Source organism: Anolis carolinensis, unplaced genomic scaffold, assembly GCF_035594765.1.
Source record: "Anolis carolinensis isolate JA03-04 unplaced genomic scaffold, rAnoCar3.1.pri scaffold_11, whole genome shotgun sequence".
In the NCBI taxonomy this organism is placed as follows: domain Eukaryota; kingdom Metazoa; phylum Chordata; class Lepidosauria; order Squamata; family Dactyloidae; genus Anolis; species Anolis carolinensis.
In genome coordinates, this window is record NW_026943822.1 from 12,212,773 (window position 1) to 12,240,168 (window position 27,396).

At 40.2% G+C, this 27,396-nt stretch overlaps 2 protein-coding genes across 3 annotated transcripts in view; both read left to right on the plus strand.

Moving 5' to 3' along the window:
* The window catches only part of synm (synemin), a 36,103-nt gene extending 25,096 nt beyond the window's left edge, over positions 1–11,007 (plus strand). Inside the window, exons 3-4 of the mRNA XM_008119346.3 lie at positions 2,191–2,264; positions 2,530–11,007. Coding sequence (XP_008117553.2) covers positions 2,191–2,264; positions 2,530–6,389 — 3,934 coding nt within the window. The 3' untranslated portion in view covers positions 6,390–11,007. The remainder of the gene's footprint in view (positions 1–2,190; positions 2,265–2,529) is intronic.
* A 13,568-nt stretch (positions 11,008–24,575) lies between these two features.
* lrrc28 (leucine rich repeat containing 28) overlaps positions 24,576–27,396 on the plus strand; it is a 36,553-nt gene continuing 33,732 nt past the window's right edge. For both annotated transcript variants that reach the window (XR_010000874.1, XM_062962978.1), the window contains exons 1-2: positions 24,576–24,714; positions 26,960–27,186. Coding sequence is in view for 1 of the 2 variants with exons in the window: in XM_062962978.1 (XP_062819048.1) it covers positions 26,995–27,186 (192 nt within the window). In the remaining variant the exon portion in view is untranslated. The remainder of the gene's footprint in view (positions 24,715–26,959; positions 27,187–27,396) is intronic.

Here is a 27,396-nt window from a genome sequence, read left to right on the forward strand (position 1 = left end):
ATCATCATCATCATCATCATCATCATCTAGCTATGGGGAGAGGAGATTGAGAGCACCACCCCATGAATTCTGCTCTCCTATGAAATCCAACCCCAAACATAAAATTTCATTTGAGTCTTTAGAAATACACTGTAGGTCTCCCAAGAAAAACGACAAAGCAAATGTGAATGCCGCAAATAGTATTCTAGGTGTGAATGTCACTCTGCAATGGGAGTAATGGCAGGAGATGCTTCCACTTTACCTGGCCGTGCATTATTATTATTTGCCTTGCTTCTGTCACTGCTATTTAACTCTCAGAAGCCTCTTTTCTAAAGAGGTCAGCTGTCCATAAAGCTCGTTGGCTGCAATCCCGCATTGTGGCAACTGGAAGAATAGTAGTCGGATTGAATGCCGTGGCAGCTGAAGCCCGTGTTGTCTCGCTGTGTTTATTTTTCGAAAGCCAACATCGGAGCATTTCCAATGGCTTTCCAGGAGCTTGAAGCCCCAATTATCAGACTCTTCCAGATGGAGCCGTTATGGATCTTAAGGCGCTGTTCGGTATTATCTGCTCAAAACATATGTCGGTGCAAAACTGAAAGTGTTTCAAGCAAGGAATGAAACAGCTTAAATTACTTGTTGCCTTTAATGAACTCTGAATGCAATATCTGCTATTGGAACATTCCTGGGTTGTGACCGTTTTCAGGTGGTTTCGAGGCATTCATCCCATCGTTTTGGAGATGCTTTATTGTTCTGTAATTCTACATTGGATTCACCGCTGGAGCCCTTTTTGAAATAGACTTTCCCACTTCTCTTTCGCAGCATGCGTCGGCCAGGTTTTCACAAGAGAAACAACAACTGTAATGCTCGGATAATAGCAAGGAACTGCAACAAGGGAGTCCTTTGCTGTATAACCAATCCTTTGGAAATATCCAATACAGTCCAATTCATAAAGATTTCCACCTTGCTGCAAACATGGATATAAATGGTTTTTAAAAGGTTTGATCCAAAGTGGACTTTGCAAATGAAATCATGGCAGTAGCAACAATGAAATGGGTCTCCGAGTTATATCTGATGATGCAGGATCTCAGCCCCAGTTATTATTACTGTTATTAGTGTTATATTTATTTATATCCTGCTTTATCTCTCCCGAAGGAGACTGAAAGTGGTGTAACATGAAAGCATTAGTATAAAATGTAATATATACCATTATTATTATTATTATTATTATTATTGTTATTGTTATTATTATTTACATCTCGCTTCATCACTCCCAAAGGAAACTCAAAGTGGCATAACATAAAAACATTAGTATACCATTTAAATTATATTATTATTATTTTGTATTATATTATTATAATATAATAATAATGCATTATTATTATTATTTATACCCCGCTGTATCTCCCCAAAGGTGACACAAAGCAGCTTGACATAAAAGCATTTGGATACAATGTAAAATATATTATTATTATTTTGTATTATTATATTATTATATATTATTAATAATTATTATTATTTATACCCTGCTTTATCTCCCCAAAGGGGACTCAAAGCGGCTTGACATAAAAGCATTAGCATACAATTTTAATTACATTATATTATTATTATCATTATTTATACTCAGCTTTATCACTCCCGAAGGAGACTCAAAGTGGTGTAATATAAAAGCATTACTATACAATTTAAAATATATTATTATAATATATTATTAGTATTAGTATTCATAGCCTGCCTTATCTCCCCAAAGGGGACTCAAAGCAGCTTGACATAAAAGCATTAGTATACAATTAAAATATATTATTTTTTATATTATTATATTATTATATTATATTATTATTATTATTAATTATCTCCCCAAAGCGGCTTAACATAAAACCATTAGCATACAATTTAAAATATACAAATATGCAAACATTAAAGCAGATTATTATTATTATTATTATTATATTTATTTATTTATATCCCGCTTTATCTGTTCCAAAGGAGATTGCCAGATATCACATAATGTATAATGTTTCACTCTGAAAAAGGGAGAGGGGTGGAAAATCTTGGGAAGTTAGAAATGAAAGAGAAGGAACATTGAGGTCACAACATTGGTCTTCTCACTTGCATTAAGTCCTTGTCCATAAGAAATGCTACAGGTTGTTTTGTCTTGTTTTCTTCCCAAAGTAAAGCCATGTGGATTTTTGTTTTTGTTTTTTTATGTTGCAGAGCTTTGCTTGAAGGAGAGAGCAGCCAGTGGATTCTTATGTGGGACGAAGCGCATGGAAGGAAGTTGCCACAAGGTTTGAATTGCTAAGTGATATTATTTGTTCATTTAATAAGACAAGACACTTGGACTGCCCTGCTGAGATGATATAGCCTTTTGCATTTGTCATGTTTCTGGGAGGACAGGCAAGATTGAATGTCTTTGGATGGCAAAATAGAGACTGTGTTTAACATTATTATTAGCTGTAGTTAGATTGCAACCCCTTGTGTTGCTTTGTTTGGACATCACTTAAGGATACTGTATTAAGTGTCATGCTTTTGATTTGCTTTGTTTACTGACAGGTGTCCGGAACATGCTTTATGAATACAGCAACTGCCGTTCAGATTATGAACAGAGGAAAGGGAAGAGGACTTTCCCAGCAATCCGGGATGTTGATGCAAGATATAAATCTCCCACAACGAATATTCACAGCTCTACTGTTTATTCATCTCAAACAAAAACCAACCGAGCTTCTGGGAAGACTTTTGCAAGAGATGCCTTCAAGTCACAGTATCATCCTTCATCCACGATCAAAAGAGACGCGACCGTAATGGAGAAGAGAGATACCATAGCCTTTGCTCCTTCCTATCTTACTAGCCATGAAACCCGACGAGTATTTCCTCCTGAAAGGAAAACAACCGAAGCTGGAAGGACGGTATCTTTTTCAAAGGAATCAACAAGCATCCAGAAAGGTACAACATCATACCCGAATAGATCGGACAATGTGAAAGCCAGAGTTAACATTTCTTCATTTCCACCTCGCAGCCTAAGCTCCAGTTCGAAAGAAACTGAATATGAGAAAACAGTAGACAGGACACATACTGTGGTGAACAATGAGATCAAAGACAGCAAGCCGGCGGAACAGGGAAAGATTGTTTTGCTCGAAGGTGGTGAGAAAAAAGAAGTATTTGCCAAAGAAAGAGCAGTTTCTGATATGGAGAGGCTGAGAGAGAAGCCAGCCAAAATCGAAGGAAAGGCTAACTTTGAACGGAACACAGAAAAGAAACAGATAGCGGAAGAATTTGCCATTAAACATAACAAAGCAAATGACACGATTGTGGCAGATAAAACACCCAAGGATGTCACATGGCAAGACCAGATGAGAAAAGATTTGTCCGGAAAAAACGTTCCAGCAGATACAGAGATGGAGGAAAGTCATTTGTTTCAAAGGGGCAGAAATGTGAGCGTGGTGACACAAAGTGAAGAAGCCGTTGAGATCCCGTCTCATTTGGATGTGCAAATGGTGAAGACCAACAAAGCGGAACATAGAGCATCTTCCGAAGACCGTCAGAAAGGAGAAGCCTCAGTGAAAGTCACCCGAGAAGGTGAAGTCAGTGGAGAAGAAGGCTCCCGAATGGATACATTGCTTACAGAAAGCATAGCCGAAAGCATTGTTTCTGACATCCTGAAAGGTTTTGTGCAAAAGCCTTCCGAAGCAGGACCTCCGCCTGCGACCAAAGCCACCTCCTTTGAGAAGAAAGAAGTCTTCGAGGCTGGAAAATTAAAGACTGAAATCAAAGTCCAGGCGGCACTTCAGCCTGACCTGGATGTTTCTGAGGATTTTGACTTGGTTAGCTTCTTAAAGCAAGATGCTAAAAAGGTCCTAGAAGGCAGTAAAGGAGCTCCATCCAAAGAGGTCGTAGAAGACATCATTAACGCCGGGGCGAAGGGAATGGAAGGCAAACCGAAAAGGTCTGTTCGTGTTGAGATTGTTGAGGAGCCGCTCGGGTCTTCAGCTGAGGAACGAATGGAGTTTTCCACACCGTTCGAAGTGGAAGAAGCTGAGGATACGTTTCCCAGTATGGTGGAACACCCACACTATGGTTACGAAGAGAGACATAGCACACAAGCTGAAAGGGGCACAAAGGAGAAGCAACCCAGTGTCCTTGTGTCCCATGTAGAAGAAGTAGCTGAAGGGGATGATATAGTCGATGAAGAAAAGTACTTTGTGTCAACCCCAGATGACCATCCCTTGGGTCACGAGGAAGATGAGAGCTCCGTCTATGGCCAGATCCATATTGAAGAAGAATCGACCGTGAAGTATTCGTGGCAAGACGAATTTCTTCAGGGGTCTCAAACAAAGATAAGCGAGAGCCCAGGCTCACCAGAAACGATCTACCAGCTGGTGGGGGAAGAGGCGGGCACCTTTATTTCAAAGGAGGAAGCGGCCAAGGAGAAGGTGGCCCATGCCGAATCCTTTGTTATTGAGAAGGAGATCAAAATCCCGCATGAGTTTCAGGAATCGATAAAAAGTCTCTTTGCTGAAGAGTCAAAGGACCCCAAGCATCAGTTGAAAGAAGCGCTAGAAAAGCTTGACGACACTCTTCCTGAAAGCATCAAACAGGAACTCTCCGTGTTGACAAAAGAGAGTCACGGGGATGCCAGCAGCCTGGAAGTGGACATTAAAAAAGTGGAAAACACCAAAAAAGGAGGATTGGTTACCATTGTTGCAGAAGTCAGTCTGTCCCAGACACTCGAGCCTAACCAGATTACTTCAGAATTGCTCAGCAAAGATATGGCTGATGAGGTCAGGTTTCCGTCCCCAACCGAAGGAGATTTTGATGCATACCGGAAACAAGGCTTCGGAAGTGGCGATGCCGATAGCAAGAACATTGGTGTACATGTTTCTTCTGCACCTTGGACTGTAGAAGAGGTTTCTAACTCAGCCAAACTCAGTAGTCATGATGGCTTGCAGTATCTTTCCAACGAACAAGTTATCCATCAAGGCCCCGTCTTCACAAGCGTGGTGACTGAGAGTAGAGAGGAACTGTATCCTTCGCAAAGGTCATTCGATATTAACAGGCGAGTGCAGCAAGTTGTAATGAGTCCGACAGAAATTCACAGAACTGAGCAGGTCCGCTATGAAAGTCCCGTTTCCGACAGCCTGGAGTTTGGCAGGAGCGACTTTGGGACGGAAGCATCAGCAAGTGTCGGTCAATCCGTTAGGGAATTCAGACATGGCCCTGAAGAAATCCAAACCACAGAAAAAGTCATTTATAGAGGACCTGTTCATAAAACAGTGGAAGTGAGTGATTCCGAAGGTCCTGCTCAGGCACAAATTTCAACTGATATCCGGTCCTCTAAACACATCACCTTGGGTTCAAAACAGATCGTTGAAGAAACCGTGTTTGAGGACAGGTCGAATCAGAGTAGTGAGACCCTTTGGCAAATGAAGGGGCCAGAAGACTCCAGCAGAACAGTGAGGCACATTCGGATAGAGCCGAAAGAAGTACATGCTGAGCAGGTTATATATGAAGGAGTCCTTCCTGGGTTCACAGAGCTCAGTTCTTCTGGAGACCATGCTCAGGTTGAAGAGTCAGTGACAAACATTAGAATAGGACAGAGAGAGACCCGCTTAGCAGACCAAAGTAGTTACGAAGACTCTCTCCACAAGACGCTTGAATCGGATCCAGACAGCAAGGAGCAGATGCGGAATACAAACACCGTTGTACATCACATCACGTTAAGCCCGAAGGAATTTGTAACGGAGCAAATTGTTTTTACGGGGCCTGTTTCCGAACAGCACTTGAAGCTCAATGAGCAGGTCCAGATCTTTCCCTCCGAAGGATTGATAAAGGACATTAAATTAGGGCCAAAGGAAATCCACAGCATTGAGCACATCGTGTGCCAAGGTTCAGAATCCTCTGGCATCAGTTCTTCGGGAGAAGATGTTTTGGAAGAAGTGGGCTCCACAGAGATGAGCCGATCGATGCGGCACATCCAACTGAGCGCCAATGAAACCCCTGGAAGGTCGATCATATTCCATGGACCTGTTTCTGAAACATTGAGTTTCAGCGCTGCTGACCTTTCTCCAACAGACGGGCCCTCAGAAAGCAGCCAATCTGCTGAGCATATAAAGATAGGACCTAAGGAAACGTCTTTTACTTTTCAGATGGATGTAACCAACGTGGCAGGTAGAAGTCCAGCAGCAACCATTGTTGTGCCAAGCAAGAAAGGAGCAGAGGCCCATTTGCTGGAAAGCGGGCCAAAGGAGGCTGAAAATGAACGCAGATCAGAGGTGTTGACATTTGATCAGACTGTCCAGCTGCAAAGGATGGTTGACCAAAGATCGGTGATTTCTGATGAGAAGAAAATTGCCCTTCTGTACCTGAACGAGAAGGAAAAGGAAGAGGACGACGAGGATGACGGACCTTGGTTTTGAAAAAGAAGATTTTCAATGTGCCCTGTTTAGCGGCTTAAATGCCACTTATATGTAGTTAACTTGTTAGAAAACAGGACACTTGGGTCATACACCCACTAACAATGAATGATGAATACAAGTTTTTTCTTCTTCTTCTAAGCAGTATTATTTTAAAGCAAGATCTTTGAATGTAGATGTGTTTACACATCAGATGATGATGCTGGACTAATATGGTGGACTACAATATTTGGTCCTTTGACTTTTAGGGCAAAATGTATTTTCCCTCTTTTTGGTGTGAGAGAATATTGAGGGAGACCCCATTTGTTAAGTTTAGAAGTGTCCATTATGGCTCAAAGTATGCAAAAGTTATGTAGCAAAACGAGTGAATGGTAAGGCTGGCAATCGACAACTAACTTCCAGGACGAAGCGACCAAAACGGAAGACGTATCATTGTTCCATCTTGCTCAGTATCATCTATGGGTCTGGTCGTTGTTTCTGGGGTTTCAGACAAAAGTATTTTGGGATTCCAGGAAATTCCAGAGATTGAGCCTGGGACTTTTGAAAGGTTGAGCCATTGAGCTGTGCCTCGTCGCCAGACAAAACGAATGCAGGTGACGACAGTGAAAACATGTTGAGTTGACTGATGGAAAGTCCAATACTAGATTTTGCCATCACCTATACACACATATATACTTCACCGTGTTAATCCTATTAGGACCACCACCGTCACCTTTCAATGCATGACTATAGAACACACAAGATCAAGCGTGGGAGGAAAGCTTCAGCAGTGAAATTCATGCCCGAATAATTTTGATACGGGTTTCTAGAAATTAGAATTGGCTTAAATAAAGTTTCCAGGTTGGCTAGAGGAAGACTACCATGTAACTTTAAACCCAAGTAGATTGGGAAGCAGGACAAAGTGCTGGGCAATGTGACGTCACGGAGATGGACAAAGGTACCTGTTTTATATTCCCGTTCATCCTTGTAGTTTCAAGATGGATCTTGACTGAAGTTTGCCCATGCCTGATCTTGACTCTCCAAGATAAAGCAGGGCATAAATAAATACGAGGGTCATCCAGAAAGTTGATTACATTTTGGAATTAAAAATGAACAAAGTATAGCAGAAAACATTTACCATATGCAGTTGAAAGCCACACCCAAATACCACATCTCAACATAGTCGCCATTGAAATCTAGGCACTTATCGTAACGATGAATGAGCTTGGCAACTCCTTCCCCACAAAACTCCGCCGCTTGCATCCTCAACGACGATGCGCAGCTGCGGAAAGGGGTGACCGGCTGGTTGAGGACACAAGCGATAGAGTTTTGTGGGGAAGGAGTTGCCAAGTTCATTCATCGCTATGATAAATGCCTAGATTTGAATGGCGACTATGTTGAGAAGTGGTATTTGGGTGTGGCTTTCAACTGCATATGGTAAATGTTTTCTTCTATACTTTGTTCATTTTTAATTCCAAAACATAATCTACTTTCTGGATAACCCTCGTATAATAATAATAACAACAACAACAACAATAATAACAATAATAATAATCTTGGATGGAACTAAAGAAGCACCACAATCTGTTCTCCTTGCTCTCATGTCTTCATCCCTCCCTTGAAAGGGTACAGATTCACCCAGATTTATGGCACCACGATCTTCTTACCTCCCTGTTCAAGCTTAAAGTTTACAAGAGCTTTGTGCTGTAATCCCACCTTACAAGCTTTAATTTCAAGATGCAGTATATGAGTATGTTCAGTGCTGGGAAATAAATACAGCACTGGATGTTTGCTCTGGATGCACCATCAGTAGGCTATAGGTAAACTACAACTCCCATTGTAGTGAGTCTGTCCCCTCAAACCCCTCCAGTAGGTTGAGTTAGTCCTGGGATTCTGTATGCCAAGTTTGGTTCAGGCCCATCATCGGTGGAGACCACAGTTTCCCTGGTTGTGGGTGAACTACAACTCCCAGAAAGGAAGGTTAGTTCCCACAAACCCCTCCAGTATTCAAATTTCAGCATATCAGGTGTGTGTGTGCCAAGCTTGGTCCAGATCCATCAGTATAACCATTTCAATTACACAAATATAGGAACATTAAAAAAGGATTAAATATAAACATTATTTTTTTTTAAAAAATCCCAGTGTAAAACCATTAAAACAACAAACCCCCAAACTGATCATTAAAACCTTCATCTTTAGAAGCCTGCCTGAATAAAAAGGTTTAAAGAGACAGATTCATCGCCTTTGCTGAAGATGCCCGAGATTGAACTCATTGAGAGGAGCAGTTAAAACCATTGGATGATTTCAGTTAAGTTGTGCACTTTAAGCATAATTTGTTACGTTTTCTGCACTATCAATAACATTTCTCCGTGAGCACAAACTAGTGCTTACCTAATTTATTTATTTTTTTGGATCAAAAGAGAATACATTTGACCAGATCTAGCCTTCGTATGGGTCAGGTATCCCTTATCTGAAATGCTTTTGGCCAGAAGCGTTTCCTATTTTGGATTTTTATTCAGAATTTGGAAGACTTGCATATGCCTCATGAGATGAGACCCAATTCTACACCAACATTTATTTATGTTTCATAGGCACCTTATGCACACAGAATGGAGATAATTTTATACACAATATTTTAAATAATTTTGTGCGCAGAACAAGGTTTGCATACACGAAAACATCCAAAAACAAAGATATCGTAACATAATAAATAAGCATCATAATATCTTGGATTTGGGAGTACTTTATGTTTCATAGGCACCTTATGCACACAGAATGGAGATAATTTTATACACAGTATTTTAAATAATTTTGTGCGCGGAACAAGGTTTGCATACACGAAACCATCCAAAAACAAAGATATCGTAACATAATAAATAAGCATCATAATATCTTGGATTTTGGAGGACTTCGGAATTTTGGATAAGGGATATTCAACCTGTATTACTGTTATTTTCTTTAATAATTTTCAATAATTACAAGCATGGGCATCAAGCCAAAGCATATATGCTAATCCTATTTAAAAGTTGTGTTTTAGTAGCATGGGTCTAGACAGATCGATAACATTGTCTCTGGCAGTGCTGCTCACAGGGTTTGTTCAAACATTATTTTTTTAACCCAAAATTAATAGTGTGGAGTTTTATTTTTATTGGGGAAAATATTGTAGTTAGTAGACTATATGCTTGAGGTTGTTCACCTCAAAAATGGGGCACTTTTTCCCTTTTCAATGCTGCAATCTTTAAGCACATGTTGGAATACCAATTCCATTTCGAGTGAAGCTTTATCTCAAGGAACTGCTTTCCTACGCATAAAAGTATGATAACACAGACCCCTGTCTAGCAGGAATGAGTCAGAACTCAGGCTGCCAGATAATGCAGTTTGAAACTGTGTTATATGGTCAGTGTAGACCCCTAGCATGCAACCTGAACTGCATTATAGGGTCTGCTGCATTATATGGCAGTATGGACCCAGCCTAAGTTGCTCCATTGGCTTCAACTACAGTTGTACCACGATCTTAAGTCTTGAAATAATGCATTATTTAGGCAAACGAAATAAAGACAAGGAGTTTGTTTAAATTCCAGGGTGAGCTGCAATTTTAGTAGGCTGGGAATGGAATTCCCCTTGTTTTGGACTACAACTCCCATTACCTAGGATAGTGGTTCTCAACCTGTGGGTCCCCAGATGTTTTGGCCTTCAACTCCCAGAAATCCTAACCACTGGTTGAGAACCACTGGCCTAGGACTTCTACCAAGCATCTACATTGCAGAATTAATACACTTTGACACCACTTTATTTGCATGGCTCAATGCGGTGGAACCATTGTTCCATGCAAACTATAAATCCCAGGATTCCATGCAAACTATAACTCCCAGGATTCCATAGCAGTTCAAGTGGTATCAAACTGCATTAATTCTGCAGTGTAGACGCACCCAGTAGAAATCAAAAGCATCTTGGAGGCCAAAAATTCCTCATCCCTGCTGTAAGATAGAGATTGTTTGAGTAGGTGTTTACAAAGGTTGTAGATATGTCAGAAGTGAGTGAACTAATGTCAAGTCGGACTTTATAGGGCCTTTTTTTTTTGTCCTGGAGCTCTTTTACGCTGCATTGGTATAGCATGGAGATTCCACTTTAACTGCTATGCAAACCAGAGGTTTGTAAACAAGAAATGCTCAAACTCACTGGCAGGTAATTCTAGGAACTTTCCTCTAAAGTGCAAATGCCAGGTGTCCATAAAACATGAGAAATAAGATGGCATCATAAAGTACATCTCCACTTTAAAGTAGTGGGAGTCATGAAACACATTGAGCCATGGATCCCATAGCAATGGGTGCAGATGCATTGAGCCATGGATTCCATAACTTTGAGCCACAACGCAGTGCTGTGGAATCCTGGGCTTTGACGTTTGGTAAGTCACCAGCATCCTTTGGCAAAGAAGTCTAAAACTACAACTCTCAGGATCCCATAGCCATGGCAGATTAAAGTGGCATGAAACGGCATAAATTCTCCGCCTTGAGTGTTATCATTGTGTAGCGTGAAAGGGACATTGCTAATAATGCGGTGTGCATTTCTGTGATGGGTTTCATGTGGTTGTGGTTTTGCACTTTTCCTTCCGTTCACGATTAAACGTTTTCAATTAACGTGACTGTTTTCTTTCTCTGTGTGTTTCTTATTTTGGGTGCTTCTTTGTGAAAGGATGTTCCAAATAGACAAACAAGCAGGTTTGATAGCCACACATTTTAAATTGCCTAACAATCCAGCAAGCCTTCCACATTCACTGGGGTTAGAAAAACTAAATCTGTGGAAGTGAGAAACTGCAAAACAGAGGAATTCCTAGGTCTTCCAGCAGAAACATTTCGGCTTCTGAAAATGTTTAGACAAAACTCTATGATGGGCTTCTGTTTAATAATAATAATAATAATAAAGTATTGGAAAACGAACATGCAAAGATACTGTGGGACTTCCGAATCCAGACTGACAAAGTTCTGGAACACAACACACCAGACATCACAGTTGTGGAAAAAAATGGTTTGGATCATTGATGTTGCCATCCCAGGTGACAGTCGCATTGACGAAAAGCAACAGGAAAAACTCAGCCGCTATCAGGACCTCAAGATTGAACTTCAAAGACTCTGGCAGAAGCCAGTGCAGGTGGTCCTGGTGGTAATCGGCACACTGGGTGCCGTGCCAAAAGATCTCAGCTGGCATTTGGAAACAATAGATATTGACAAAATTACGATCTGCCAGCTGCAAAAGGCCACCCTGCTGGGATCTGCTCGCATCATCCGAAAATACATCACACAGTCCTAGACACTTGGGAAGTGTTCGACTTGTGATTTTGTGACACGAAGTCCAGCATATCTATCTTGTTTGCTGTGTAATAATAATAATAATAATAATAATAATAATAATAATAATAATAATAATAATATACTTTATTTTTATATCCCGCCCCAGGGACAAGTCGGAACAACAACACAACATATTTGACAAAAACTTAAAACATTCCAACGATACACAAAATAAAATAATGGACAATACATTAAAATCCAAGCAGATAAAATCAGAGAAATTAAAAGCAAACCCAGTGGGGACAGGTTTCATAAAGTGCTGTATCATGGAAATAAGTAACAGTGATAAAGTGCCATATGCTTTTAAAACAGAAAGAAGTATCCTAATGACAGCTCTATTGGGCCTGTTCATTTAAACGCGCTCTGGAACGACCATGTTTTCAATTCCCGGTGGAAAATGGGCAGGGAAGGAGTTAACCTGATCTCCTTAGGGAGAGACTTCCAGAGCCGGGGGGCCACTGCCGAGAAGGCCCTCTCCTTCTCCTGTTTAGGAATAGTTTTCCAATATTCCTCACAACTTCTGAGGATGCCTGTCATAGATGTGGGCAAAACGTCAGGAGAGAATGCTTCTGGAACATGGCCATACAGCCCGGAAAATGCACAACAACCCAATACTCAGTTTGCTGCAAAGCAGGCTGTAGAAAACACTGACACCAAACAACCAAAACCAGGTGTATTGATGCTGAAGTGCTATTTTGAATCCTTTCCAAGGCAAACCTATCCTATATTGGATGCTCACTTAGAAAAAACATTTTCACAGACCCTCCAGAGTTGCCTAATCTTGTCATAGTAAGTCAGGTGTCCATTCCACCTTTCCAAATACCACCTTCGGTGGCTCTCTTTTGGGAAAGGTCTTTCCCCAACTCTGCTACTGGAGAGCTTTCAACAGCAGCCTTTTTCCATGGAAGGCATGCACTATTCTAGATTGTGGTTTACAACTGCCGATGCAAAGTTTGATGCAGCCGAACAGATAAAAGAAGGTCACCGTTCTGCAAACGCTGCCGTCTTGGCTTCCTTTCCCTTTTAAGGAGTCGTAGGCTTTGTTGATTCTCCCTGACAGTTTATTAATCCGAGTCCCTTTTCATTATGTTGCAAATGTCTGCAAGATGGCTGGGGACCGAGGGAGAGGAGCGTCTTTGCACGCACCGACGTCAGAAACACCTTTTTTGGGAACAGCGATGCTCTGCCAACTCTGGAACTGATGCATACTTTTCAAGCACTGTCCTGCAGTGGATACAGCCATGATCTGCAATGGCCACTTTCTGGAGAAGGACAAAAGTCCCAGATGTTATCATTATACCATCCTCTTACTGTGGAGAGAGCTGGGCACCTTTTCCACATAATGACCTATTATTACTTCCAAGAAGCCAGTTTTGTGACATGTCCTGCTTACTGAACTGCAGATAATAGCAAATCTTATTGGGTTGAATTACTTCTGGCTGGAGAATATCATAGACTTGTGCTGGAAGACCAAGAAAATGTCTAAAGGTGGGCCAGGTTTGTCAAATGTGGATACACGAAAGCATAGATAGATACCGGTTCTGTGGATACAATTTAGCCTTGCTTCAAGGTGTTTGCACGGGTGTTGTTGTTAACACCACTTTAACTTCCATAGATCAATCTATATATATAAAAGGGTAATGAAATTTCGGCCTAGGACAAAACAACAAAACTACACATCCCAGAAACACTACACTTGGCAGCACAACCCCTCATCCATGCCTCTACATTCATACAACAAAAAGAAAATAAAAATAAAGTCCTAATTAGAGGGAGAGGAATAATTGTTTTTATTCCAATTGCTGCCAGTTAGAAGGCTAAGCTCCACCCATTTGGTCTCCTAGCAACCCACTCACCCAGGGGACAGGCAGAGTTAGGCCTCACTTAGGCCTCTTCCACACTGCCTATAAAATACAGATTATCTGATTTTAACTGGATTATATGGCAGTGTAGACACATGGCTCTTCCACGCAGCTATATAACCCATTTATATTGGACTTAATGTCAGGGGAAAAGCTTTACCCTTTACCTTAACTACCACCAATTCCTCAATACTTTATTTCCCATACCACCATACTTCACCACATCAACGCGTGGCTGGGCACAGCTAGTGCTATATAATCATAGGAGTTGTAGTTTTCTTTAGCCTTCTCTGCCAAAGAGCACTGATGCCTCACCAAACTTCAGCTCCTAGGATGCCATAGCATTGAGCCATGGTAGTTAAAATAGAGTCAAACTGCATTCATTCTACAGTGTAGATGCACCCAGGGACTTCAGGGCAAAAATCCAAAGAGAAGACTATAAAAATAGGCACGTTCGCGGCAGAACAACAAACCCTAGACAGTGAGTTCCAGGGACAGCTGTAAATGCTGGAAAGGGTTTCATGAGCAAGAGAGTTTGCTCTGCTTTGGGCAGTGTTGTGTGAGCTTCACACTCTCTCATTGTTAGAAGTCTTTATGTGCTGCACATAATTTCTGATCTGCTAAAGCCACCCTTCAGGAAACTACCATTGGTATGGCAACCCCCTTGCATTCCTGTAACTTAAAGTTATTTTGTGGGCTTGGGAATTGCTGATAGCTTGTCAAACCAGACTCCCAGTTGGATAAAGAGAACAAGACTCCAACTCAAGCTTTTACTTCAAGTGGAGTTTTGAGTTAATGCCACTTTGAGAATTAGCTTTAAGAGATTTCATCATATATCATCCTATACTTGAATAATTGTTTAATAGAATTAATTTAATAGAATCACACTGGAGGATCTAGAGATTCCTGGAGAGATTTTTTAATTTTACCGCAATCCGATGCTCAACTACTTGGAAGGATGTCTTTTTGAACACATATCTGAGTATAAATGTGCAAAATTGGCTATGATAAGTGACATACTGATTTTTATATTCAAAAAGTGGGACTAGATGTTTGGACACAAATGAATTGCAGCAAACTGACCTTGTGCTATAGTCAGAACCATATTTTAAGGATCTTTGCAGCTGCAAATAGGCCAAACGGTCCACAGAAGTGGGGAGGAAGAGTATGCCTTGCCCTGGGAATACAGTCGCTTGCTGCAAATTGGTGCTGGTTTCTTCTTCTGTATCATTTTATAAAACAGCTTCAGCCCAGTAATGTCCATCATGTTGTCACTTACCATAGATGAACAACGCCTTTCGTACCAGCTCTGTAAGACCAATGGAACATTTTTGCTTCTCAAATGCCTTGGATGCCAAAAAGGTGCCTCTCGGGTGGCTCCTTCTCCCTGCCACTTGGAGACAGCGTGTCTCAGCCAATTCAGGGCTGAAGTCTCTAAACGCCAAGACTTTTGTGACCAATGACACCTCTGGCATGTATAAAAATCATTTTGAAGACGGCAAGGTCCAAAGTTGTAAGAACGGGCCTGGACCTTCCAGCTGTTTAATGCATTTGCTGTCGTTTCATTTGTTTTTGAGCAGCAGACTGGAAGAGATTCCTCCTCAGGGAACAGCCAAGATTCACCCCAAAGTAAGCCAAGACTCTGGCTTGCAAAACAACTATGTGGCACAATGGCTCTCTAGTACTATTAAATGCTGTCCTAGCTTTTCTTCAGATAGCTGGCACCAGCTTTGTCTTCACAGCTAACCCAGATGGAGAGTTAGTGGCAGAAAAGCAATCAGATTTGCTGCCAAGTAAAATGGTTTGAGCGTTGGGCCATGAAACCAGGGATTGAACCTTCTATTTGGCCATGGAAACCTTGGGCAATTCGCACACTTTCATCACCAGAGGAAGGCAATGGCAAGCCCCCTCTGAACAAATCTAGCCAAGAAAAACCCATGACAGGCTTGCCGTAGAACCACCGTAAGTCCATAATAATAATGATAATAATAATATTAACAACAACAACAACAACAACAACCTGGCTATGGCTCACGAACGGGACCCTGAAGAAGGAGACAGAAGGCCTGATCCTTGCAGCCCAGGAGCAAGCCATCAGAAAAAAGGCAATTCAGGCCAAGATCGAAAAATCAGCTGATGACCCAAAATGCAGACTGTGCAAGGAAACCGATGAAACCATGGATCATCTCCTCAGCTGCTGTAAGAAAATTGCACAGACAGACTACAAACAGAGGCACATTTATGTGGCCCAAATGACTAATTGGAACTTATGCCTCAAGTACCACCTCCCAGCAGTAAAGAACTGGTGGGATCACAAACCTGCAAATGTTGTGGAAAATGAACACGCAAAGATACTGTGGGACTTCCGAATCCAGACTGACAAAAGTTTTGGAACACAACACACCAGACATCACAATTGTGGAAAAGAAAAATGTTTGGATCATTGATGTTGCCATCCCAGGTGACAGTCGCATTGACGAAAAACAACAGGAAAAACTCAGCCGCTATCAGGACCTCAAGATTGAACTTCAAAGACTCTGGCAGAAACCAGTGCAGGTGGTCCCGGTGGTGATCGGCACACTGGGTCCCGTGCCAAAAGATCTCAGCCGGCATTTGGAAACAATAGACATTGACAAAATTACGATCTGCCAGCTGCAAAAGGCCACCCTGCTGGGATCTGCGTGCATTATCCGAAAATACATCACACAGTCCTAGATACTTGGGAAGTGTTCGACTTGTGATTTTGTGATATGAAATCCAGCATATCTATATTGTTTGCTGTATCATAATAAAATAACAACAACAACAACAATAACAACAACAACAACGGGTGCCATGCCAAAAGATCGCAGCCGGCATTTGGTAACAATAGACATTGACAAAATAACGATCTGCCAACTGCAAAAGGCCACCCTACTGGGATCTGCGCGCATCATCCGAAAATACATCACACAGTCCTAGACACTTGGGAAGTGTTCGACTTGTGATTTTGTGAAAGGAAATCCAGCATATCTATCTTGTTTGCTGTGTCATACACTAATAATAATAATAATAATAATAATAATAATAATAATAATAATCTTGGCTTGAAGGCACACAATGAAGAAATTGGTTCACCATAGGGAAGTTTGCCTCCAAACAGAATTGCCCATTAACCCCTGGTGGCGTAGCAGGTTAAACAGCTGAGCTGCTGAACTTACTGACCAAAAGATCAGCAGTTCGAATCCAGGAAGCTGAGTGAGCTTCCGCTGTTAGCCCCAGCTTCTGCCAAACTAACAGTTCGAAAACATGCAAATGTGAGTAGATCAATAGGTACTGCTCTGGTGGGAAGGTAACAGCGCTCCATGCAGTCATGCCACCCACATGACCTTGTCTACAGACAACGCTGGCTCTTTGGCTTAGAAATTGAAATGAGCACCAACCCCCAGAGTCAGACACAACCAGACTTGATGTCAGTGGAAAACCTTTACCTTTACTTCCAACCATTATTACAGCATGCTGATTCTGGTTATTTCTGTACTAAAACAGATATGTTGAAATCTGAATGGCAGCATATTAGGAACCATCCATGATGGCGTCTTCCATTCTGCCAACCATTCTTAACAACTCGGTTTAGTTATCTTCAGCTCATACAAAGTGAGCCTGAGCCTCTTCCTTGGGGCAGTTTCATTTAAGGAACTCGCATCTGTTGTCCTGGAGCTTCTTGAAAGGTCGCAGGTTAATTTCGTATCCGAAGGACCCAGGCAAGGACAATTAACACATCTTGTAGAGTACGTGCAGTGTCCCTGTTCAAAACAACTGACCGGTCAGTCCAGCACTTAAAATAGGACTACGTTGGAATAGCCATACTTTTTTGTGTATGTTTTTTTTAATTTGGGACAAACAAGTAGAGTATAACTTAACCACTTTTCTTCATGAGGAAGTTTAGAAGATAACCTAGGTGACTTTTACGATACATATATTTGAACAATTTAACAAAAAAGAGATTTAAAAATTTGCTATGTATCTGCCCTCGTCCCTATTGTTTCCATGCCTTTTCCACTAATTCCCCCTTGCTTCAGGAACGGTCATACATTTCCTTTATCTTTCATTTTGTCTGTTGGGTTGTAAGGATAGTCTGGTTTAATTCCTTATATTTTATGTTGGCCTTTGTCTTGGCTATCCATTTTCCCCATTGCCATTCCCATTTCCCCCTGGAGTATCCACTGAAATATTATTTTTTCCTATCCATGATGTAATCTTGGATAAATAATGGCTAAATATTAATAACATTAACTCTAGAGCAGTGGTTCTCAACCTGTGGGTCCCCAGGTGTTTTGGTCTACAACTCCCAGAAATCCCAGCCAGTTTATCAGCTGTTAAGATTTCTGGGAGTTGAAGACCAAAACATCTGGAGACCCACAGGTTGAGAACCACTGCTCTAGATGCACCCTTAGTCCCCTATGGAAGTTTAGGGTTAAAGATAAAACCTTGTGAAACTACAACTCTCATGATTTCATAGTTCTGAGCCATGACAGTTAAAGTAGTGTCAGAGTTCATTAACTCTATAATGTAGATGCACCCCTAGTCCCCCTATTGAAGTTTAGAGTTAAAGATAAAACTTTGTGAAACTATAATTCCCAGGATTCCATAATACCAAGCAGTTAAAGTGGTGTCAATGTGCATTAACCTTACAATGTAGATGCACCCCAGCTCGATATTGAAGTTTAGGGTTAAAGATAAAACTTTGTGAAACTATAACTCCCAGGATTCCATAATACCGAGCAGTTAAAGTGGTGTCAATGTGCATTAACCCTACAATGTAGATGCACCCCAGCTCGATATTGAAATTTAGGGTTAAAGATAAAACTTTGTGAAACTATAACTCCCAGGATTCCATAATACCGAGCAGTTAAAGTGGTGTCAATGTGCATTAACCCTATAATGTAGATGCACCCCAGCTCGATATTGAAGTTTAGGGTTAAAGATAAAACTTTGTGAAACTATAACTCCCAGGATTCCATAATACCGAGCAGTTAAAGTGGTGTCAATGTGCATTAACCCTACAATGTAGATGCACCCCAGCTCGATATTGAAATTTAGGGTTAAAGATAAAACTTTGTGAAACTATAACTCCCAGGATTCCATAATACCGAGCAGTTAAAGTGGTGTCAATGTGCATTAACCCTATAATGTAGATGCACCCCAGCTCGATATTGAAGTTTAGGGTTAAAGATAAAACTTTGTGAAACTATAACTCCCAGGATTCCATAATACCGAGCAGTTAAAGTGGTGTCAATGTGCATTAACCCTACAATGTAGATGCACCCCAGCTCGATATTGAAGTTTAGGGTTAAAGATAAAACTTTGTGAAACTATAACTCCCAGGATTCCATAATACTGAGCAGTTAAAGTTGTATCAAACTGCTTTAACTCCACAGTATAGATGCACCTCTAGCTCCCCTATAGTGCCAGGTAAATTTTCTTTGGGTGGAAAGAACTATACAATAGAAGTTTGGAATTAAAGATAAAGGTGATGATCACTCTTCTGGGTCCCAGCTGGAGAGACTCATCCCAGGAAGGAAATGTGGACTGATGTACACTTTCCGAAGAAGATGTTGAATTGTGGAATACTCTCCGCCTTGCTCTTAGACTCTGTTATATCTTGTACAAACTCTGTTCGGAAAGAGTGGCTAAATAAAGGTCTTTCCAGTGTTGCTGGGTGGCATGCGGAGTTCACTTTGGAATATTTTGAAAAGCGCACAACCTTGAAAAGGCATGGCCTGCGAAAAGGCACTGCGGAGAGCCAAACAATTCCTAACAAGGCTGCCCAGACCCATCTCCGCTTTGCAACTGCCCTTTAAAGGTTTACACTGCAGAACCCTCGAGCCCGGTCTCCATCCCGCGTGGGATCCTGGTTGACGATCATTTATGTAAAATCTGTAAACAAAGATGTGGGTTTTTCCTCCTCTCCTCTGCTACGGAAAAAAAAATGTTCGCACAGAGTTTGACAGCAGCTGTGCTTTCCACTCCGGGATTATTTCCTTACTGTAACAAACTTTAGTTGGAAACTAGCTTTGCCCGGCCACGCGTTGCTGTGGCTTATGCTTTCAGAGTGTTGCTCTTTATTTACTGTCCTGATTTTAGAGATTATATTGTTCTGTATTATTATATCACAGTATTTATTACATATTATATTTATAATCTTATATTTTCTGCTTAGAACTGGATTATATGAGGCCCCTTCTACACAGCTGTATAAAATGCACACTGAAGTGGATTATATGGCAGTGTGGAGTCCAGATAATCCAGTTCAAAACAGATAATCTTAGATTATAAATGGGTTATATAGCTGTGTGGAAGGGCCTTGAGTCTACACTGCCATATAATCCAGTTCAAATCAGATAATCTGTATTTTATAGGCAGTGTGAAAGAGGCCTAAGTGAGGTCCAATTCTGCCTCTCCCCTGGGCTCAGTGGGTTGCTAGGAGACCAAGTGGATGGAGCTTAGCCTTCTAACTGGCAGCAACTGGATAAAAACAATTATTCCTCTCCCTCTAATTAGGACTTTATTTTTCTTTTCTTTTTGTTGTATGAACGTAGAGGCATGGATGAGGGGTTGTGCTGCCACATTTAGTGTTTCTGGGATGTGTAGTTTTGTTGTTTTGTCCTAGGCCGAAATTTCATTACCCTTTTATATATATAGATAACTGGACGTCGACCAGGGCCTTGGAATGCAATTTTGTTCCAGAAGTAAGTTGTATTGCAGCCATAGCTTCCTTTAGGAATGTAACTCTATCCATCCAACAATATACAGTAGAGTCTCACTTATCCAACACTCGCTTATCCAACGTTCTGGATTATCCAACGCATTTTTGTAGTCAATGTTTTCAATATATATTTTGGTGCTAAATTCGTAAATACAGTAATTACTACATAGCATTACTGCGTATTGAACTACTTTTTCTGTCAAATTTGTTGTATAACATGATGTTTTGGTGCTTAATTTGTAAAATCATAACCTAATTTGATGTTTAATAGGCTTTTCCTTAACCCCTCCTTATTATCCAACATATCCACTTATCCAACGTTCTGCCGGCCCTTTTATGTTGGATAAGTGTGACTCTACTGTATTGAAATAAAAAAACCCTCTGTTTTTATTATGTACTCATTCCTCTCAAATTTGCAAGGAATGAGTACAGTTTTTAAAACAATGGCTTCAGTGCCAATGAGACTGACAAAAAGTTCATATGTAATGTTTGGTTCGCCCTCAGTGGTGCAGCGTATTAAACTGCTGAGCTGCTGAACGTGCTGGCCGAAAGATCGGTGGTTCGAATCCAGGAAGTGGAGTGAGCTCCCGCTGTTAGCCCCAGCTTCTGCCAACGCATCAGTTTAAAAACATGCAAATGTGAGTAGAGCAATATGTACCACTCTGGCGGGAAGGTAACAGCGTTCCATGCAGTCATGCCGGCCACATGACCTTGGAGGTGTCTACAGACAACGCTGGCTCTTTGGCTTAGAAATGGAAATGAGCACCAATTTCCAGAGTCGGGCATGGCTAGAATTAATTAATTTATGTGTTTTTATTTATTCACAGTATTTATATTCCAAGGGTATGCTTGATTCCGGCCACAGGGGGAGCAGCTGCTTCATCATCCACAGCGAGGGCACTTCCTTATTCCAACGGCAGCTGGATGATTTTTATGGTGTCGTAAATTAGCCTCCCCACGTATACGTGGTACCTAAATTTCCTACTTGATAGATGCAACTATCTTTCAGGTTGCTTACGTCAGCAACAAGCAGGGGCTATTGTCGGGTGCTCACCCCGACAAGGGCTGGCCTCGAATTCATGACCTCTTGGTCAGAGTGATTTATTGCAGCTGGCTGCTAACCAGCCTTCACCATGGCCCGGAAACCTTTACCCTAATGTTTGGTTCAGTTTTCAACTACCGTTCTACTTTAAAAACTTCTACACTGTCATATAATCCAAATTATCAAAGCAGATAAACCTCATTATCTGCTTTGAACTGGATTATATGAGTCTACAGTGCCATATAATCCAGTTCAAAGCAGACAATCTGGATTTTATATGGCAGTGTAGAAGGGGCCTCCTCAACTCTTGAAAGAAAGTCGCTTTGGGGAGATGGGGCAGGATATAAGAATAAAGTTACTATTATAATATTACTATTAAACAAAGCATCAGAAACAATGCAAAAGGGTTTCCAGGAAAGTGCATAACTTTGCAAGTATATCAACTACTGCATATTATAGTTTGGTCAGGCATATTTTTATTTGGAAGTATGAGCAGACCCATATTTCTTACTATGGTTAACGAATCTACTTCTAAGTAACAGAGTGGATCTGAATCTAATGAGGCATCTACACTGCAGAATTAATGCAGTTTGACCCCGCTTAATACTATGCAATTGTAGGGAATTTGCAAACTAAAAATCCCATCTTCTGTGGCAGGTCTACACGCCCATCATATGCTATTCCTTTAGTTTTCAAAGAACTCCACCTTGAAGCCTTATTCTGCACATCCATTTCATGTGCCACAGCACCACCTGCTGGTCAGGGCAGAGTTTTGCAAACTTCTCATTTTGGGAAAGAATAAAGTGCAATCTAAACAATTTAGTAAAGTTAAAGGTTTCCCCTGATGTTAAGTCAAGTCGTGATCGACTCTGGGGGCTGGTGCTCATCTCCATTTCTAAGCCGAAGAGCCGGCATTGTCCATAGACACCTCCAAAGTCATGTGGCCGGCATGACTGCATGGAGCACCCTTACCTTCCCGCCAGAGCAGTACCTATTGATCTACTCACATTTGCATGTTTTTGAACTGCTAGGTTGGCAGAAGCTGGAGCAACAGCGGGTGCTCACTCCGCTCCCGGGATTTGAACCTGGGACCTTTTGGTCTGCAAGTTCAGCAGCTCAGAGCTTTAACACACTGTGCCACCATGGGCCCTGGTAAACAATTTACCATAGGGGAAAAAAGAAAACGAAGGAAAACTATTATTTATTTATTTATTTATTTATTGCATTTATATGCCACCCTTCTCACCCCGAAGGGGACTTATATTACATGTAATATATAGTATATAATTAACATTATTAGAATGTATTGTTAGTATTATATTGTATTACAAAATAATATTATAAATATTATATGCATATACAATATATTATAATATTATAAATTATATTTTATATATACAGTAGAGTCTCACTTATCCAACATAAACGGGCCGGCAGAATGTTGGATAAGCAAATATGTTGGATAATAAGGAGGGATTAAGGAGAAGCCTATTAAACATCAAATTAGATTATTTTACAAATTAAACACAAAAACATCATGTTATACAACAAATTTGACAGAAAAAATAGTTCAATATGCAGTAATGCTATGTAGTAATTACTGTATTTACGAATTTAGCAATTACAAAATGCGTTGGATAATCCAGAATGTTGGATAAGCGAGTGTTGGATAAGTGAGACTCTACTGTATATATGTATGTGTGTATATATATATATATATATATATATATATATATATATATATATATATACTAGCTGTGCCCGGCCACGCGTTGCTGTGGCAAAGTGGTGGTGGTATTGGTTAAAAATTGTTGTGTGATTTTTATTTGACGTTATTTGTATTTTTAATTAATTTTATTGTAAGTTATCTTTTTATTTATTATATTTTATTATTTTCTTGTATTATTTTTAGTTATTTTCTGTTATTATAGTATTTTATTGTATTAATTTTTTTAGTGTTTTTAATTATTTTTTAGTGTTTTAATTATTTTTTATTGGGTTGCTAGGAGACCAAGTTGGAGGAGCTTAGCCTTCTAACTGGCAGCAATTGGATAAAAGCAATTATTCCTCTCCCTCTAATTAAGACTTTATTTTTCTTTTCTTTTTATTGCATCAACCTAGAGCCGTGGATGATGGGTTGTGTTGTCAAATTTCGAGGTTGGGGGGCCTGTAGTTTTGTTGTTTTGTCCGGTGCCCTGATTTCATCACTCTTTTATATATATAGATATGTATATAGGTACATTTATTGTTCCTGCAAAGGATCGAACAGCCTCCTTAGTAGCAGGTGAAAAGGAGTGATAGAGTTGAATGTCATCTGCGTACAGATGACATCAAACTCCAGATGATATCTCCCTTAGCCACAGATGCAGGCAAAAAGTCAGGAGAGAATGCTGCTAGAACATTTTGGCCAGACAGCCCGAAAAATTCACAGCAACCCAGTGATTCCTTAATCGAAGCAATGTCCCATCACTATCTTTTCCAGTAAGTCATACCATACTCAAAATGAAAGTTTGAGCCTGAGATGTTGTAGGACTTTGCCTCTTTAATTCCATAGTAACTGTACTATTAGCCATATTGTGGCATCCATGGCTCTGGTTTTGGGACCTGATGATATATGTTTTTATGCTATAGCTAAGGCATGGGCAAACTTGGGCCCTCCAGGTGTTTTGGACTGCAACTCCCACAATTCCTAACAGCCGGTAGGCTGTTAGGAATTGTGGGAGTTGAAGTCCAAAACACCTGGAGGGCCCAAGTTTGCCCATGGCTGATGTACAGGCACTCAGTCTCTTCAAGCAACTTCCACGCTCACACTGAAGACACTAGACAGAAATGAAGGAAAGTAGTTTCTGCCTTGTTTATTTATACAGCAGGGGAGCCAATAGGAGAGCAAGCTGAAAAACAAAACCAACCTATGAGCGAAGAGGAGCAGGATAAGCCCCACCTCCTTTCCTTCCAGTCCTTCTGTGTTTATGCAGAACAGGACCCGAATAGTGCGGCAAACAGCCAATGAAAGGGCAGGGACAGGATAAGCCACGCCCTCTTTCCCCCACCTCATTACGCCACGCCCCCTTCCAAAGGGAGAGCAATTTTTATGCAGATAAGAAGGCGGAGCGCTGTAACCAGAAACCACGCCCCCCGCATTCTCTCAGCTCCGCCCACTCGCGTGAGAGTCTCTCCAGCCTGTTTTAAAAAAGAGCCTGAAGTCTCGCGATAACTTGCGTGGGGGCCGCCTCGTCTAATCAGAGCGCGCCGTTCACCGGATGTTGATGTTGGCGGCGGTTTCCGGGTCCGGCCCCTTTTACTCCCTCAGCTGGTTGAGACGAAAGTCGGCTTCCGCGGAGGAAAGCAGGTAATAATAACAATAATAATAATAATAACAATAACAACAATATATTTTATGATATAAAATACCACCTTGATTAGTATTGAATGGCCTTGAAGCTTCAAAGCCTGGCTGCTTCCTCTCTGGGGGAACCCTCTGTTGGTAGGTGTTAGCTGGCCCTGATTGTTTCATGCCTGGAATCCCCCTGTTTTCTGAATGTTGCTCTTTATTTACTGTCCTGATTTTAGAGTTTTTAATACTGGTAGCCAGATTTTGTTCATGTTCATGGTTTCCTCCTTTCTGTTGAAATTGTCCACATGCTTGTGGATTTCAGTGGCTTCTCTGTAGTCTGACATGATAGTTGATAGAGTGGCCCAGCATTTCTGTGTTCTCAAATAATATTCTGTGTCCATCAAGTGCTCTGCTATGGCTGACTTCTCTGGTTGAGCTAGTCTGCAGTGTCTTTCATGTTCCTTGATTCGTGTTTAATTATAATAGTAATAATAATAATGTCTATATTCTTCTACCCTGCCACCATCTCCCAAGCGGGACTGGGGCGGCTTGCATATGGGACAAAATGCTCATAGACCAAATACAAACAATCCATCAAAGCTAAAAACATAGGTTAAAATAAAAGCATAGTTAATAAATGATAAAACAGTTAAAAACACACATTCAATAAAATGTAAGAATATAAAACAGCTGTGTAAACAATACTTGGCGGAATCAGTTGCTGTAGTATAATCGGCATGATTATACAAGGACCAGGGGTAGTCAATATTAACATTATTATTATTATTATTATTATCCAATAGCATATATTAATGTTCCTTTTCCCATTTCCAGCCATAAGAAGAAGCAGGTAATAAATAATAATAATAATAATAATAATAATATAGTAATTTTAACAATAATATGATATAACAATGCAATGCATATAATGAGATGATTATATTATTATTATTATTATTTTAATATTATCTGATAGCATATTTAATGTTGCTATTTTCCATCTCCTGCCATAAGGAGAAGCAGGTAATAAATAATGATATAATCATCTCATTATATGTATTGCATTTTTATATCATGGGATATTATTATCCTTATTATTTCCCATCTCCAGCCATAAGGAGAAGCAGGTAATAAATAATAATATAATAATCTCATTATATGCATTGTATTTTTATATCATAAGATATTATTATTTTCTTACCAACTTCTCCTTATGGCTGGAGATGGAAAATAACATTAAATATGCTATCAAATAATTATAATAATAATAATTATATATTGAAATATAAAAATGCAATGCATATAATGAGATGATTATATTATTGTTTCTTATCAACTTCTTATGGTTGGAGACTGAAAATAACATTAAATATGCTATCTAATAATAATAATAATAATATCTTACAGTGTAAAAATGCAATGCATATTATGAGATGATTATATTATTTCTTACCTGCTTCTCCTTATGGCTGGAGATGGGAAATAATAAGGATAATATCTTACCATATAAAAATGAAGTGCATATAATGAGAGGATTATATTATTATTATACAGTGATACTGTATTTCCTTGATTCTGAATGCATCCTTTCACCATATAAACATCTGTAAAAATTGGGTGTGACAGAATCTTGATGATATATATATATTTATTGGGTTGGTGGGGATGAAATTAGAGTGTGTGTTATAATTATTATTTCTTGGTGTCTTGGTTTTTTGGGCCTGTTCCTGGGGTTATTTGGAGCACTGATTGAGAAAATTGCACTGGACAGACCACATCTGCTCTATTTTCTTAGATATGGTTATCGTGATTCTTTATGGGAGAGCAGATAGCAACTGGTATATGGTATATGGCCTGTATATCTCAAAAACTAGAGCTAATAGGGGAAAACTGATGCCATTTTTGAAATCAGCGTGTCAACTATATTCCGAAACAATTGAGGCACAAAAATGTGTGTTGGCCAGCATAATCGATGGCATCTTGGGGAAAAAATCCAGTAATAATAATTGCTTATCTGGTTCTCCCTATGGATTATGTAGGGACCAACAATATATTAACTTTCCCCTTTCTGTGACAGTCCTTGAGGTATTTCAAGAGTAGTCATTTAATTTGAATTTCCACTTGGAATGTTTTAGCAAACAGAGTTTTGAAATAATGTACAATACCCATAATAAGTGTGGCTTAAAAGAACGATGCTTTTTGAAAATAGCATGTTATGAGCATTACTGTTTAATCATCGCTCCTCCATTTCTCTTTTTAGAAATGAAGATCTTCTGTAACATCTAGAGCCCTAATATGGTGGCTCTGCCGATACCTGCCATGGCATCAGAGCTTTGTAAAACAATAACAGAGGCAAAGCTCGAAAGGCACAAGAACTTATTCTTGAACTACCGGAACCTGCATCATTTTCCTTTAGAGCTGCTAAAAGATGAAGGCCTTCAGTACCTGGAACGGCTCTATATGAAAAGAAATTCACTGACCACCTTGGTATGACTCTTTTTGTGTAACTAGTAAGATACTTGTGATTTGTCAGATTGGTATGGAGGATGCAGTCTTTGAGTTTGATGCTTTTTACCTCTGTAGGAAACAGTAACAGGTGTGTATGTGTGTGTGGGGATATTATTATGGTAATAGCTAATTATTTTCCTTTTTCTTAACACCTGCCAATACGGGATTTGGCCTGTGTTTTGAATGTGT